This window comes from Stegostoma tigrinum, chromosome 25 (assembly GCF_030684315.1).
Source record: "Stegostoma tigrinum isolate sSteTig4 chromosome 25, sSteTig4.hap1, whole genome shotgun sequence".
NCBI lineage: Eukaryota > Metazoa > Chordata > Chondrichthyes > Orectolobiformes > Stegostomatidae > Stegostoma > Stegostoma tigrinum.
Genome location: NC_081378.1, coordinates 42,811,690 through 42,828,983, shown reverse-complemented (window position 1 = coordinate 42,828,983; position 17,294 = coordinate 42,811,690). Strand labels below are relative to the sequence as shown.

The 17,294-nt window shown below is 41.0% G+C and overlaps 1 protein-coding gene across 1 annotated transcript in view; it reads left to right on the top strand.

The window, feature by feature from the left end:
- slc15a5 (solute carrier family 15 member 5) overlaps positions 1-16,727 on the top strand; it is a 28,216-nt gene extending 11,489 nt beyond the window's left edge. Inside the window, exons 4-9 of the mRNA XM_059654803.1 lie at positions 2,820-3,040; positions 5,036-5,228; positions 11,445-11,633; positions 12,877-13,008; positions 16,395-16,503; positions 16,583-16,727. Of these exons, the coding sequence (XP_059510786.1) occupies positions 2,820-3,040; positions 5,036-5,228; positions 11,445-11,633; positions 12,877-13,008; positions 16,395-16,503; positions 16,583-16,727 (989 nt within the window). The remainder of the gene's footprint in view (positions 1-2,819; positions 3,041-5,035; positions 5,229-11,444; positions 11,634-12,876; positions 13,009-16,394; positions 16,504-16,582) is intronic.
- Positions 16,728-17,294: the final 567 nt, after the last annotated feature.

The window sequence follows — 17,294 nt, the reverse complement described above, 5'->3', positions numbered from 1 at the left end:
CAAAACTAATGAGCGGATGCATGAATGCAATCACCAACAAGATCCTTTCCAGGTCACAAAAGTCCAATGCCCATCTCCATTTAGAAGTGTATCTCTATTCTTTCATTGTTGTTCTATTGAAATCCTGGAACTCCCTCCCACATGGTATTGTGAGGCCTCAACTGGTTTAAACAGCTGCAATTTCTCTTCTGAGCTCCCGTGTTAGCAAATATCATTCTTGTTCTCTCTTGGGATAATGTTGCCTTCTTTTTCAAATTATCATTGTCCGTTCTCTCCTTAAAAATAATAAGACTTGATCCTGCCACCTTTGGAAATAATTGCGCCATCTCCAGCCTCAGTTTTGTCCCAAATACTTGACCTGTCGTCCATTTAGCTGCTTCTCAAACCCAAGCCCACCTTTCCCAGAATTCCATGTATGAATCTTTCCAAGCAGGTTCATTCCCCAGTCATGGTAATCAAAGTGACTTTCTCCAAAGTCTCAACCTATCTAGTTTTTGAAAATGTTTTAAAATTTGTATGGTTGGGGAACCATTTATAGAGCGAGGTCAAGTGTTGCGGCTGCAATGTCTTCCAGACTGGATTTCTCAAGAGAGGAATTCAATAAGTAGACAATGGTCTAACAAGGAGGAGAAACAGTCATAATTACAGCTGTTTCTCATACTCCACTTATAGAGTGAGGCCACATTTTCCCAGGACCCATCTGAAATAATTCCACAAAGGCTAGTATCCCATCACCAAGTCACCCTTTATTTACATGTACATGACACTGACCTAGCTAGCTCAGAGCCAGCTCCTAGAGTGAGCAAAACCCCCGACATTCCTGTTTATATCTGTCAGCCAGGCCTCCCTGATTGGACGAGATTAACAACCCCAAGCAGGGAACTCATATTCTATGAGATAACACAGTGTGTAGCTGGAGAAACACAGCAGGCCAGGCAGCAACAGAGGAGCAGGAAAGCTGACATTTCGGGTCGGTACCCTTCTTCAGAAATGGGGGAAGGGAAGGCGTCTCTGAAATGAATAGAGGGGGTGCAGTGATTGCAGGTAGGTAGTGGTAGGGATTGGTCAGAGAGGTGGGAGGAGCAGATTGGTGGGAGAGAAGACAAACAGGTCAATGAGTATTGTCTTCCACCTATCTGCTCCTCCTACCTCAATGACCAGTCCCCACCACTACCTATCTGCTATCACAGGCTCCCTTCCTCTCTCTATTTATTTCAGAAACCCCTTCCCCTCCCCCATTTATGAAGAAGGGTCCTGACCTGAACATCAACTTTCCTGCTCTTCTGACGCTGCCAGGCCTGTTGTGATCCTCCAACTCCACACTGTGTTATCTCACACTCCGGCATTGGCAGTTCTTACTAACTTTGAGTGAGTCATATTCTACGAGGTTCAGCTAGCTGACATTGTTCCAATCACTACACCATTCTCAGCAATTGAGGGTTGTTCAGATTTTCTGTGGAAGCTGGGACTTAACCATATCATTCTCCTCCAACACCTCTCCACTCTTGTCCAGTTGGATGGACTGCAGTCACCTGGTTCCAATTTTATTCATTGGATCACAACCAGAAAATCACTTGCAGTGGCTCCTCTTCACATTCTCACTGAGCTATCCCTCAGGATCTATCCTTGGCTCTCCCTATTTTGTAACCACATGCTGTCCCTCTGCAACATCACATGAAAAAACAGTGTCAGGCTACACATGTCCTGCTGATAACGTCCAGCTCCACTACTCTTTTTGCAACTCTACCAATGCCTGTATAGGCCTGAGATAGTGGGAACTGCAGATGCTGGAGAATTCCAAGATAATAAAATGTGAGGCTGGATGAACACAGCAGGCCAAGCAGCATCTCAGGAGCGCAAAAGCTGACGTTTCGGGCCTAGACCCTTCATCAGAGAGGGCCTGTATAGGCCTGACTGTTTATCCCACATCTAATACTGGACGAGAGATAACAAGGTGTAGAGCTGGATGAACACAGTAGGCCAAGCAGCATCAGAGGAGCAGGAACGCTGATGTTTTGGGCCCAGACCCTTCTTCAGCCTGAACTGTCAGCTTTCCGACTCCTCTGATGCTGCTAGGCCTTCTCTGTTCATCGAGCTCTACACCTTGTTATCTCAGATTCTCTAGCATCTGCAGTTCCTACTATCTCTAATACTGGATGAGCAGAAACTTCCTCCAAATAATCAACAAATGTTGGAGATCACAGTGGGTCAGGAGCATCCACGGAGACTAAGCAAGCTAATGTCTTGAGTCCAAATGACTCTTCATCAGAGTTGACATGAAGTGTGGAGGGAAGCAGTGTGTATGCAATAATTGGGGCAGAAAGGATGTTGATCGTTCAGATTAAGTGATTGGAATGTGAGAATGGCAGAACAATGGTGTGTCTAACTGCCCGACTGGAAAGAACAGATAGTCCCACTAGGGTGGGGGGAGGAGAGAGAGAATATAGTCACAGAGAAAGTAACAAGTAAAGCTAAGAGAAGGGAAAGGAATGGGAGTGGGTTCACAATTTGAATGTTTTGAACTCATATTAAGTGCAAAGGGTGAAAAGTGCCTAGTCTGAAGATGAGGTCTTGTTCGTCCAGTTCACACTGCAGCATGCCGAGGACAGACAAATGGGCACACGAGCAGATGTGTTGCTCCAAAACCAAAACCATTGTTGTCGGTCCCTTTTACAAACTCCACTTCCTACCCACTGACTCCATCAATGCTCAAAGTACGTTACCAAGGTTGAACCAAACAATATACAAACTTAACGTCAAATCATGTTACATGTCAAAGAGATCATTAACGTACATTTACTTTCAATCTTTATTAGCAGGTGGCTCCTTGATGATGTTTTTTGGTGTTTTAGTCAACGCTGTGAAGATGTGTTGTATGAGATATCGTCACATCAGCGGAGACGTGAGCAACTGGTTGGACCGAGCCAAGGAGAACTACGGTGGCTGGTACAGCGAAGCCCATGTGAACAATGTCAAATGCCTTTTCAGATTAATTCCACTGTTTGCCTTTCAGATTCTATACAGGTTCTGCATACTTCAGGTAAGCAGCTTCAGCTGGTTGTAACAACTTGTGTAATCAAATAAACTGCTGTGGAGGTGCCAGTCTTTGGACTGGGGTGGACAATGTCAGAAGTCACACAAATACCTGGTTGTAGTCCGAACAGGTTTATTTGAAATTACACAAGCTTTTCCTTCATCCCATGAAGCCCTGACTTCACCTGACAAAGCAGCAGTGCTCAAAAAGCTTGTGATTTCAAATAAACCTGTTGGACCATAACCTGGTATCGTGTGATTTCAAATAAACTGAGTCAATCCTTCAAAGAAATTATTCAGGTCGCTGAGGTTGAAAACCAGAAATTCCCAGAGATGGAAATGACCTGTTGAATGATCCTCTCTTTAATTCATAAATGTTTTCTTGTACCTCTGATGAAACTCTTATTTCTCAAAAATAATGAAATGTACTCATCAGCCATCTAATAATCCAGCATTGCATTACCTCTGATTGCCTGTCTTTAATGAGTTCACATTCCCTTTGGTCATTCGTTTCTCATTCTGTGAAATTCAAAGCAAAATTAAAGAAAACCAGGTAAAACAGAAAGAAATACAGTAGGTAGCACAAAATAAAACCTAGCAACATATCACAAATGTAAAGGGGAAGCCAGAATACTAGAAAATGTACAGACGGATTGTGATGGAAAATAAAGGAGAAAGGGAAATAATTTTAGAAATGAATAAAGAAATAGTGTAAAGAATGCATACGAATAATTAAAGGTAAAATGGGAAATCCCATTACGCAAGATGGACTTGTGAAGGTACTAAATGGACGCACTCTGTCTTGTTTTCATAGAATTATGGTGGGAGTGAAGGAGTACGAAAAGGGAAAAATAGGTAAGAAATTAAACAAACAGTGTAGTTCAAAATGGGAAAGAGAGTAGCCCAGGACCATTCATTCCCCCAGTGCTAAGAGAAGTGAGAGAGTAATAGCATTTGAATCTTTTGATACAGAAGCTTTTCCAGAGAACAGACCAGTGTAATGATTCAAGATAGAGAATACAATCATAATCAAAGTAACTATTGACTAGATAGCCTAACATCAATAATGGTCACATGTCATGGTAGAAAACGAAATACAAACCTGGAGGATATGGGCTAATTAAGGACAAATTTGTAAAAGTTAAATCATGTCTGAGAAACATAATAGAGGACTTTTAGAAGTAAACAAGGCCGATAATTGAAGCTGTGTATAAAAGAATTCAAAATGTCTTCAATAAGATAGCGCATTTGAGCTATAAGCTATTAAAGTGAATGAAGCAGTTTGGCAAAAGCGTTAGGTAAAGGATATTATATTATATACGAAATGGAATTCAGGGGAAAGGTTGGGACTGTTGATATTCTCTGTCTATATATTATATAAATAATCTTGTCTTGAATATTTCAATTTCTTTAGACAATACAAAAATAGCATATTTAACAAAGAAGCAAACTGTCCAATTCCAGAAGGTTTTAGGGAAGTTAGTTAAATGAACTTTACATTGATGTGAGCTGATGTATTTTAGATAAGGATTGTAAATAATCACAAAATGAAAAAAAAACTTTAAAAAGAAGCAAAGGAGCAGAAAGATTTATGGATTCAGATCCATAAGTATTTAAAACGTAATGGGTAAGTTTACATCATCATCAAGTTGTCTGGATGAATGCCGCTCCAACAGTATGCCAGACGTTATAGACCATCAAGAACAAATGAACTTGCCTCACAGGCCCCACTTTAGACATTCGTTTACAGTACCACCGTTGCACTGGGACAGCAGTGAGTACTGTCTACAAGATACACTTCAGCAACGTTTTTACTGGTGGCTAATGATGTTTGTATCTTATACTAGTCTGCAAATTTCATGTTATATTTTGTAACTTAATTGTTGTAAATATTTGAGTGAATTTCATGTATAGAAAGCTATTTAGAGATATTTACTTATGTCAATTATGCATTGCAAGATAAAACAATTTGTCAAAATAACATTACCATTTATAACTGCAGATCCCTTCAGCATATTTTATTCAAACAATGCACTCGAATCTGAACCTGAGGGGATTTCTCCTTCCAATAGCAACACTGAATGCAATTGGTCTCCTTCCTGTATTGCTGCTTACACCTTTCCTGGAATATGTTGGAGCCTGCTTACGATCTGTTCGTAGAGACCCGTTATCACCACCACCGTTGGCACAGATGGGTAGGTGGTCAATAGCCAACATATTGTTAAATATTTATTTAACTAATGTTAAATAAAAACCAAAAGAACTGCGGATGCTGTAAATCAGGAACAAGAACAGAAATTGCTGGGAAAGCTCAGCAGGTCTGGCAGCATCTGCGAATAAAACATCAGTGCTAACATTTCGGGTCTGGTGACCCTTCCTCAGAACTGATGGTAGCTGGGAAAACATCGGCTTATATGCAGAAAATAGGGAGGGCAATGGGGTAGGGAATAAATGATAGAATAGAGTCCAAAGACTGCGAAGAGCAGTTGGATAGACAAAGGAGTTGCTAACAATCTGGCTAGGAGGGTGAATGGTTGTTAATGGGGACTGTTAGTGACTAACAACAGGTGGTGTGTAATGGCAGGCTGTTTGATAACAAGGCCTGGTATGTGGGGTAGGGGACTAGGATAAGGGAGACTTTAGGCCCTAAAATTATTGAACTCGATATTGAGTCCAGAGGTCCACAAGGTCAATAGTCCCCATTAACAACTAGTCACCCTCCTAGCCAGGTCAATATCGATTCCTTCGTCTATCCAACTGCCCTTCTCTCTCTTTGAGCTCTACCCTTTATCCTGTAGTTTACTCCCTACCCCATCCCCTTTCCTACTTTCTGTATATAAGGCAATGTTTCCCACCTACCATCAGTTCTGAGGAAGGGTCACAGATGCAGCCAGACCTGCTGAGCTTTTCCAGCAACATTCCTAATGTTGCCTCTTTGTTCACATATTTCATGACACATTGTCTTTCTCACCTGGTCTGCTGGGTTTCCACAATTGGGAAAGAAGCTGCAGGAATGTAGCATATATCTCAACCTCAAAATGTTTCAAGGAATTCACTTGCACCAAGCAGGTCACAGACCTAGAACATTCAGCTGTTTCTCAGACCACAGGCACTGCCACATCAGTTGATTAATCCCAGCACTTGCAGTTTTTAATTATGAAATTTTTCCAGGCCAGTGGAGGTGGCTTTGGTGACAGGTGGAGCAGAAAAAGTGTGGAAAATTACATTGGGTTGGGATCTCGATGCGATCTAGCCCCCTTTAGGTTTTTCCAGAGGCAGGTTGGGAATGCACCAGGGGGATCCCTGTGACAACGGGGAAAGGAAAGCAAAAGACAATGCAAATTTGTGGTGGACACCAACAGTGCAGGAACTCCATGCTGTGCCTGCATCTCATTGGACTGTAGAAATGGACTGCACAGCATGCAGGACTTCCTCAATGAAACTGACAAGCTGGGGGTTTTTTAGCAATGAAATTGAAAAGCTCCATCCATAGCCAGATCAGAGATTTTTGTTCTCAGCGAGTGCCATTGCTGCATTATATATGATTGATAACTGCGTGGAAGTCATTTCACGAGCCCAGTACTTTAGCTGCCACCCAGCAATCAGCCTATTCAGCTCCACCTTCCATGTCTGCTAGAGGGTCTAAAGTATAGGCTCATCACTGCCATTAGCGCCAGCAGCAGTAATATCACCTGCCTTCTCTTCAGCCACATGCCTCCCTCAACTGGGGAGATGAGATGAGCATAAGATCTGAAATGAAGGGGACGAGACCCAAATACAATGCTCTCGCAATATATCTGAGAACTAGTGCTTCTGGAGACTCAAAATCACACTATAGAACGCTGCTGACATCATCTTTGCAGTAGACAACAACCAGTTGGTAGCCTAATGAGAAGAGGCTGTTGCTGTGAAAAGATTTATTGATATTAATAACGTGCAAAGGTGGGAGGTGATGGCCAGTGGTATTATTGCTGGGCTGTTAATCTAGAGGCCCAGGTAATGTTATGGGGACCCGGGTTCAAATCCGGCCGCGGATTATGCTGGAATTTTCAACTTCAATAATAACCTGGCATTCAGAGTCTAATGATGACCATGTTGATTGTCAGAAAAGCCCATCTGGTTCACTAATGCCCTGTAGGGAAGGAAATTGCCATCCTTACCTGGTCTGGCCTACATGTGACTTCAGACCCACAGCAATGTGGTTGATTCTTAACTGTCCCCTGGGATTGGCAATAAATTCTGGCACCCTCATCCCATGAATAGCTAAGAAAAAACAATTGGGTACATGTTACAGTAAAATGATGGATATTGTTGCAGAGACAATGAGGAAGATATACAAAATGTGTCTCATTCCTTCAAGATATTCACATCATTACACCCTTATCCAACAACATTCATGAAATGGGTTTGTTATTGTTTCCTCATGTAACTACTAGGAGGATTGAGGATAAGCCCTTCCCTTCCTGGTCTGACAATTCTGAACCCACACATGATAGGAGATTCCAGGTTCATTTCTGATTTGTGGTGTACTAGTTAACTTGATCTGTATAACAATATGTGATCCTATGGTTTCATGGCTGGGGAGAGAATAAAGGTCGAGAACGATCCCTGTTCTGGAGCTCTCTCCAGTGGTTCCTGTTCCAGTGGAACGTGCAGTTGTAGATATTGGGTGAAGTCAGGATAGGAGGTAGGTGTAATGAGTTCCACATTCACTCCCCATCAAAATTCACATAGGTAACTGCACAAGGTGTGGAAGAGCTGGACACACGTGTGGAGCTGCATCCAAGCAAAGGACAACAGGAAGGAGATGGGGGGGAGGGAAGTAAGGAAGTACTTTATTCCTAAGACTACTAATACATATTTGGAAAACCTACCCAAAAGCTATCAATACTTCCTGTTGATTTTTTGCATTATGTTATAAAAATGTTGGGTTTTTACTCGCCATATTCTGAATTTTTAAACATGTTCTGGTTTCTTCAGATCACAGAGACTGTAATAGAAATGATAGTTCTGCAATAAATGCTGTACACATCAAATCATGTTTTTATAGTATTGAAGATTAATATCTACATATCTCATGGGTGATGAGCACCAACATTAAGCTGTCACATCTGCCCTTGAATAACTTACATTTTCCAAAGCTTGACTGTTAGCAATGATTTACTCATCTTGTTTGCTTTATGTATTACCAGTTTCCTGCAAAAACTTTCTCTCCCTGAGCTGGCATTCTTGGAAAAAGATGACTGGAATAACAAACTACATCTAATCAGAAAAATAGCTGATCCAATTTGGAGGAATTGTTTCAGCAAGTGAATTTCCAAGTGCCTGGTGAAAAGTTATATAGTCTGGTTTTCCAGAAATCATTTTTTTTTCCATTCATTCACAGAATGTGGGCATCGCTGGATAGGCCAGCATTTATTGCCCATCCCTAATTACCCTGAGTCCAGTTAAGTGTCAACCACGCTGTTGTGGGTCTGGGGTCACTTGTAGGCCAGGCCAGGTAAGGATGGCAGCTTTCCATTTGTGAAAGACATTAGTGAACCAGTTGGGTTTTTCCAACAATTGACAATGGTCCATGGTCATCATTAGAGTCTTAATTCCAGATTTTTATTTAATTCAAATTCCACCATCTACCATGGGAGGATTCAAACTGGGTCTCCAGAACATTATCTGGGCCTTTGGATTAACAGTCCAGCAATTATACCACTAGGCCATCACCTCCCCAAACATATCCTTCCACGATTCCACCCTCAGGTGGCTGTCTGCGTGCAGTTTGCACATTCTCCCTGCGTCTGCTTGGGCTTCCTCCGGGTGCTCTGGTTTCCTACCACAGTCCAAAGATGTTCCGGTTAGGTGGATTGGCCATGCTAAATTACCCATAGTGTTCAGGGATGTGTAGGCTAGGTGAGTTATGGGGGGATGGGTCAGGGTAGGCTACTCTGAGGATTGTTGTAGACTTGTTGGGCTGAAGGGCCTGTTTCCACACTGTAGAGATTCGATGAATCAATGATTCTATGATAAACATATCCTTAGAGCGATTACTGAGACCAATGGAAATTCAGGACAAAGTGTCAGGGTGAAACAAGACCTGGCTAAGAAAGAAAAAGATCATGGGAATGTTCTCTCTAGCTATTCTCTTCATTTACTGCTTTCCATTGTCCCCTTAGGATTCTTGCACATGTGCATTATTTTAAGGGTCCACTTGGAGGAAAAATATGGGTATGTTTGTTAGAGGAAGGAGGCAAGGTATTGTATGTGAACTGTTATGGGTTGGAGCCTTCCACTGTTTCAAACCTAAATTAATGGGGTTGGTCTTTACAGGGAACTACAGTCCCACCCCTTCTGACTAAAATGTCAGCTGACAGCCTACCTGTGGTCCCCAGTGGTGGACATGAAGCAATATAATATTGGGAGTAGTGTTAACCAGGTTAAAGAAAGGTGTCCTTCCTTTCACCTGGGAGGAGGTCCCACTTTAGAGAACTGAAATCAAAATAGAAAGTGCTGGAGAAACTCAGCAGGTCTGGCAGCAACTGTAGAGAGAGAAACAGAGCTCATGTTCCAAGTCTGGTATGACACATTTTTAGGAATTTCTGCCTTATTGAGCTGCTGGGTAATCACCAGCTCACCTCCCGGAAGTACAAGCCAGGAGCAGTGGCCACTACTAATACTGTAAGATGTCTCCAAAGCTGAGGAAGCTGGGTTGAAAGCTAAGCTCATGGTCATGGATTTCTGAGAGGGTGGATAAAGGGAATGGAGGGTGGTGGGCCTGTGTTCAAGAACCTGGAGTGGGGGATTAGGATGGACCAGTGACTGTGAGGGCAAGGTTTTGTCTCTGATATGACCATCGCCCAATAAATGAACTCCACCCCTACACCAATGCCAGCCCCACCACGTCCCTTGGTACCTCGCCTGGTACCTGCCCACACTGCTAAACCTGTCAGCCTTCCAGTATGGTGTGGAGAAGGAGCCTCACACATGAGTAAAATACTGGCTGGATGAAAATGAAGCCCTTAAGTAACCATTAGTTGGCACTTAAGGACAATTAGACAATTGATATATCACTGTGGAGCAGTGGTAAAGAAAACTGGGTGTCCAGTTATGAGAGTTAAAATCAAAATAATGTATCTTATGTCTTTAGATAGTATCTTTCAGATTCCAGGTTATCTCAGATCATTTCACAGTGAATGAAGTGGTTTTGAAGTGCTGTGACAGTTGTAATGTTGACAAACCCAGCTGCAGGTTTGTGCACAGCAAGGTCCAACAACTTGCATTGAGGTGCGTCAACAAAATGGAAAAGTGAACAACAGTGAGTTTGATTCAGGGTGATGGAGGCAAAAATCTCAGGCTCATTCAAAAGGCAAATTATAAGGTAGAATAATATGGATCTGGAATTTCTGCTGGCATGCACTGTATTTCTTTGCTGCACTTTTCCCCAAAACTGGCCAAATCAATGCAAAAGATCACAGAATGTCAACAACAACTCATGTTTATTCAGTGCCTTTATTGGAATGAAATGTCCCATGGTACTTTACTGGAGAAACATAAAGCAAAATTCACAAGCTAATTATGTCTGATGCATCAAATTTCTGTGATCTATTGTGCCAGTTTAAGGAAAACTGCACTGGAAGCGAGCCTTGCTCATGCGATTTTCCAGTGCCTAGATCAGTTTTATTGTCATTGTAAGTTTCCATTAATTGTATCAGTTTGAGGCCTTCAAAGAAGAGCCAATAGTAAAAGCTGTTTTTGGTGCAAGTATATATTTTGAATGTTTTCAAATTTTGTTTTAGTTTACTAAGAAAGTAGTGACAGTACATCAGTATGACAGGTATACTGTTCTCTTAGTTTTTTGTTTAAAAAATTACTTTTAGTCATTTAAAGTTGTGTTACATACAGATAGTAGACTTGATACCCTGGTTAAAAATACTTGATTTGTTCCATGACAAACTTATTTTCAGCTGTATCAATTAAACTGCACCAATAACTCCCTTAAATATGGATAGGCATACTTTGAAGCAACCAATAGTTTTGTAAAAAAATAATACTCAAAATGATTTGTCAATTGTTCTGGCAAACTATGTTTGGCATTATGTAAATCAGTCTGAATAGAAGCTTGAGTAAAAACAGCTAGTGCAATTTTGAGTGCAACTTGCATTTGGAGCATGGATCACCTCCCAAGAGGGGTGCCAGAGAACCAAGCTACTTTGCACCCAAAACTCTGAATATGGACAATATGAATTCCCTCGTCTGTGATATTTTTTTCTGTGCCCCCAGCAGAAACAAGAAGAAGAACAACATGGATAGATGGGCATTTGTTGATGTTGCTTTTAATGGGCCTGCAAGAGAGGATGACCTGCAAGAAATGGGCTCTTCTTCTAACCATTAACTCACAAATGATTTCTAACTTTTTCCAGTTATAGGTCACCTGTGTGCAGTCTTGTCTGTAGTGGTCGCTGGGATATCAGAGATGAGCAGGAGAAACTTTCTGCAAGTGGAACAGACTCTGTCTGGAAAGGTGCTCCTTGTGTCTTCAATGCCTTGCTTTCATCTTGCTCCTCAGTACCTCTTGCTCGGAATCTCTGAGGCATTGGTCACACCTGCTTGTACGTGCAAGTCTCTTATGCGATCGGTGATTCATATTGGAAAAGGCTTTACTTTTCATTTTGACTCACAGCATAGGTTTCATATTTTAAGACTGTAGGAAGAGACTGTGCTGAAATCCAAGTGGAAATGTTACATAAGACAAATGTTGACTGCTTAATAATTTTCCAAATAACGGACTAGAGTGCTGACTCTAGTGGGCAAAAGCTGTAATCATCCACTCCAAGAGTGGAGCCTTGCTGGAGAGAAAAGTACACTGCACTCAGTAAGCACTGTGGCAGAACTCACTCAACCTCTCATCCTGCCACAGGGAAAGTCAACATAAGAAGCACCATCACCTCCAAGTTCTGGATTGGACAATTATCATTTAAAGTTACACCCATTCATTTTAGATTAAATCCTAGAATTAGCTACATTGCACCACCAGCAACAGTAAAGAAGAAGGTACATTATCACCTTTTCAAAAATGGGCAGAATAGAACTGATCTTTCCTGTGACAATTGCATCCCAATAATTGTGCTTTTCTTCCTGTGTAAAATTGATTCCTGGTGAATGAAATCATTGAAAGGCACAGCTAATTGTGGCCAGTGTTGATGACACTGCTCGTAGCCAATTTTCTGTTAAAAATTGGGACTGAGCTTCTAAATTTGTATTTCTGGAGAGGAACCAAGATGGACATTGAGGGGACATGGGGTTGGTTCCCACAATTTTTAATGTATTAACTTTACCATCCCATTATGGTAAGGTTCCCTGCTGCTGGCAGAGGTCAGAACAAATAACTGTTATATGCATAAAGAATACATGTATTTTATTCATATTGGTGTGTATAGATGTATGTATACAGAAAGTTACTTTACATTCCAGCTATGTTGGCCTCTCCATAATATACTTGTTACAGATCTCAATGGGTGTACTTGAAGCAATTTCTCCATAACAGAGTCTGCTCCCCAATAAATTTTAATGTGACAGGTAAACCATTTATAAAATAGAATTCACTAAAATTTATCTGTAGGTAAATGTCTTAAAAATTATACCAAGCACAAATCCCATTCATTATTTTAATTCGAATAGAGATGTCATTTTTTCAGTTTGGCTATTGCTCATATATGTATCAATGAATTGTTTGAAACATAAAAGCGATTGCTTCATTCAAACATGCCAAGGACTCAGCATAGCAAGCATTGAAAGCATTTTGAAAGTTAGCTACTTTAAGTCGTTGAGTTTTATGCCTACCTTTGTTTACAGGTAAGCTGATTACATTCAGACTGTCTCCAAAGAGCATTCGAGGCATTGCAATGCAGTTCATGACACTCTTCAATAGTGCAGGCTGCTTTGTGGGAGCGATGATTATTCATACTACCCACCAAGTATCTGGAGGTGAGAGCAGTTTGCTTAAAGACTGTGTTTAAACAAAAATTGCCGACTGCTGTTAATTAAAATAGAATTTAACAAGTAAGTTTTGCTTGTCATATAACATGAACATGAGTAGGAGTATGGTTTTATTATTAATATATTGATGCAGTTGGTCAGCTGTGCTCTACTGTAAAGCTCATATTGAAGAACCTCAGGGGCCTTTCTCTGAAGTCAGAGGTTTCAGCTCATTGTTAATGGTTCTTAAATACTTCCTTTTGACGATAGGGACTTCTGAAGGACATGTTTTGCTCACTTTCAGACAGATGATGAAACTTCGCTAACAGGCTTCACTGACCGCACATCCCAGGAATTTATGAGAATACTCCGATAGGAAAATTGTAGTCTTTTCTGTGAAAAATAAACTGAGTTGCTTCTTAGATGGTTATTGAATAGATGAGTAGCAACAACTTTTTTTTTAAATAATAGAACCCTTTATTTCTAAATTACATAGATTAGGATACCCTCTGCAGAGTTCAAAGTCTTCAATATTAGCATTTCACTTGCAAAAATTAAAGGTTAAGAAAAAAAAAATGAAGAAAGAGTAAGAAACAATTTGTGTTAATGCAGCATTTTTCACATTCTGAGGGCATCCCAATGTGCTTCACGGCCATTGAATAAGTTTCATCAAACTGCAGTTGTGGTCATGTAGCAAATATGACAGTCAGTTTCCACCTGACTGATAAGGTTTCACAGACAGTGATTAAGAAAGCAGTTTTAGTTGTTAGCAAATGAACATTGCTGAGGGGCATTCTCTGCTTTTTGGAAAGAAAACACGATCGGGCCTTCTAAGACAGTCAGATGAAATCACCAACAGCACTTTGTTATTATAGCACTGAACTATCAATTTGAATGATATGCTCAAATCCTTAATTCAACTTAAAAGCACAGCCTCTAATCTCTGAGACAGGTTGCTGCCACTGAGCCAATCTATCACGTCAGTGAGAATTCAGCTCATTTTTATCACCAAACCATCTGTTGCTTTCAACACTATTTGACATAATCTTCAAATTAAAATTTTTGATTGAATTTGAATACTTTATTCAGGATCATTTGTAAGTTTTCTGCGGCTAATGGCGGCAGCGGGTATAATCCCAGAACTTCCCTGGTGACAACTGGCCAATTAAAGGCACCACCTCAATCAAAAGCTTTTTGATCTTCTTGTTCAGCGAAATGAGACTCTCCTTTATTGTCACGTGTATTCAAGTAAGGAAGTACAGGAGTACAGTGAAACGTTCTACAATGTCACCTCTTATGGTGCCTTATTAGGTACAAGTACCGAGGTACGAGTGTTAGATACAAAAAGATAAATAAAAAGTAGTTGCATTACTTTACAGTGATTTTTAGAATACTTTTTTTTAGAAATGACAGTTACAAGGATAGCCATTACAGTCAGATTGCAAATAAACATTACATTGCAGTAAGATAACAAAGTGTGAAGCTGGATGAACACAGCAGGCCAAGCAGCATCTCAGGAGCACAAAAACTGACGTTTCGGGCCTAGACCCTTCATCAGTGTGCTCCTGAGATGCTGCTTGGCCTGCTGTGATCATCCAGCTTCACACTTTGTTATCCTGGATTCTCCAGCATCTGCAGTTCCCATTATCACTGATTACATTGCAGTAACTCAGCATTAGGGCTTCCACACTTGGTGTAACCACCCGTGCCAAACCCCAGTCCAACAACCGTCTCCGTTCCACTCCATGCCTCCAGGCCACTCCACGCCAGCTCTCAGATGTACCAAGGGAAGTTTTCTCCAGGACCACGTCCCCTTCGCCGGCCTCCTCTCCTTGACCGCTCCCTCTTTGCCGGCCTCCGCTCCGGGACCGCTCCCCACTCCCTGGCCCCTTTCCTGGACTGCTCCCCGCCTTGCCAGCCTCCGCTCCAGGATCACATCCTCTGCCCCAGCCCCGCTTCTGGACCGCTCCCCCCACCCCGGCCCCATTCCGGGACTGCATGCTCTCTCTCCAACACCCACCCCACACCTTCCCCATTCCTCGCGTACCAGGAACCCCCCAACCCTGCACTGAGCCATCTCTCCTCTCCCCGCACTGGGCTCTCTGTCCCCATGCTGGACTTTCCCCCTGCACTAGGCTCAGTCTCTTTATCACAACTCTGCAACAGGATAACTCACTGCTGCCAATGCTGTCCAAATTCTTCACAGTAAATGAGTAAAGTAAAAGGTAAGTAAAAGAGACAAAAAAAAAGCAAAGCAGATGGAGTGGGTTAGCCCTGAGCTCAGGAGCCCTATTCTGCCCCCATCTTAAGTTTTTAAGTTTATTTTAGTTACCCTGTTTGGGCTTGCTACCAGACATAGGACTTGGGTCCAAACCTTCTAGCCTAGGGGTAGGGATACTAACTGTGCCACGTGATCCTAAGTATGATGCTATATAATTTAGGTCAACGTGGCCAAGGTCAAGGCCCAGGGGTGTAAGGGTGTCACAGTAACACCAACAAAGTGGGCTGCAGCGAAAGACTCTGACATTGTGGGTCTGGCTCAGGTAGGTGCATTGGTCCAGTGGTGAGATATGGCATCTGTGAATCAGAAACTTTGATGTTTGTTGGGTCTGGTGTAGACAGTGACAAGGCAGTGGTGGTTCTTTGAGCTATATATTTTTTTTAAGCTTTATCTTTTAATTTTTCACTTTATCTTAAACCACCAAAACGCACTGTATTTTGTGGCGACTTTTCAAAGCTATTCACTGTACTTTCTTGTATTTCTCACTGTGAAGTACCTGACAATAAAATCATTCATTCAAATATTTCATCATGCCGCACCCCAACAGGTGTGTTTAAAGAAATATCATTATTAATGCAACAGTTTTAACAAGAAAAGCTATTCAAATCAGACAAAATACTTAGTCAAAAGATGACTATGCATATATACTTTTAAATTTTTTTTTAAATGGACAGTTCCATTTTTCCAAAGCAATGTCAGTTGAAGGATCGTGCATTGCGTTAATGGGCATCTTGTTAATGGGTACATTCATTAAAAAGAACATTTGTTCAGGCATTGATTCATTCCCCACATTCTGTGCAGTTTGCTTAATATGAGTAATTGGCCAAAGGAACTGTTTTGCTCATGGTATTTTCATTATTAAAAGCTTTCTACTAGATCATACATTTTCTTCGTTAATTGTTTCAACTGCTTTTGGCTGGAGATGTCTTCTGGATCAAAATTATGCAGAAAAATGATGAGAGTCAAGTGGGTTTCATCAAGCACAGACATAATGATGTTGTTCCTGGAATGTGTGATACATAGATATAAGTGTGAATCATTCTGACTGGGGCTAGATCTACTATGTCAGTTCATTACTTTTACTGTTTACCTTTTCACTACTATTTCCCAACAGGTAACTGGTTTCCAAATAATCTGAATGTTGGAAATTTGGACATATTCTTTTTTCTCCTGGCTGCGTTCATGCTTCTGAATATTCTGGGATTATGGCGTATTTCTCACAGGTATTTTATATTGACAGGAAAATCTATGTTTCCATTTGGTTTGTAATAAATAAGTGATATCTTTTGCCTCGTGGTGCAGATACAGAGACCTTCACCAGGAAAATGACCAATATGTTAAAGGAGTTCTTCTGGAAAAGCTAATGGAACACGAAAAATCTCTGAAATTCTATGACAGTGTCGTGGATTGGCCCACCTTCTCCTATCCCAGGGAGATCATACTATGAGAACAAATTCAAAGAGGGTAGTGCTGGCATTACCTGCAAACAAACAGCCTGATTCTCTTAAACTTGCACTGCAATAAAAGGTGTTAGGAAACGGATGTCTGACTTACTAATTTTCTGCAGAACTATGCTTGTTAAGATTTTGTTATCACTTGCAACTTCTCACCTTGTTTTAGAGGACCACTTCTTTTCCCCAGGGGAAACTAGCATAATTTTAGATGAGAATGCACTATTGTAATTTCCTATTTAGTTTATTTTTGACTTGGCAAACTTACATACTAATGCAAACTTGTGTTGGAGTTACACAAATGAAATATTTGGGTAAGTAAAAGAATATTTTTGTATCATGCTGATCTATAAAGTTTAATACAAAAATATTTCATTTGCATCTGACATTTTCCTAATGTAATGTAGCATATTCCTTAATGTTGAAATGTTTGATTTAGAAATTGTTTACATTTGAAAATGATGGAGAAAATTAACAATAAATGCACTCGAGTTCAAAACTTAGTGCTGATGCATTGTTGGTACGTGGAATTTATAGAAAGGGTCTGACGTTCTTGAACTTAT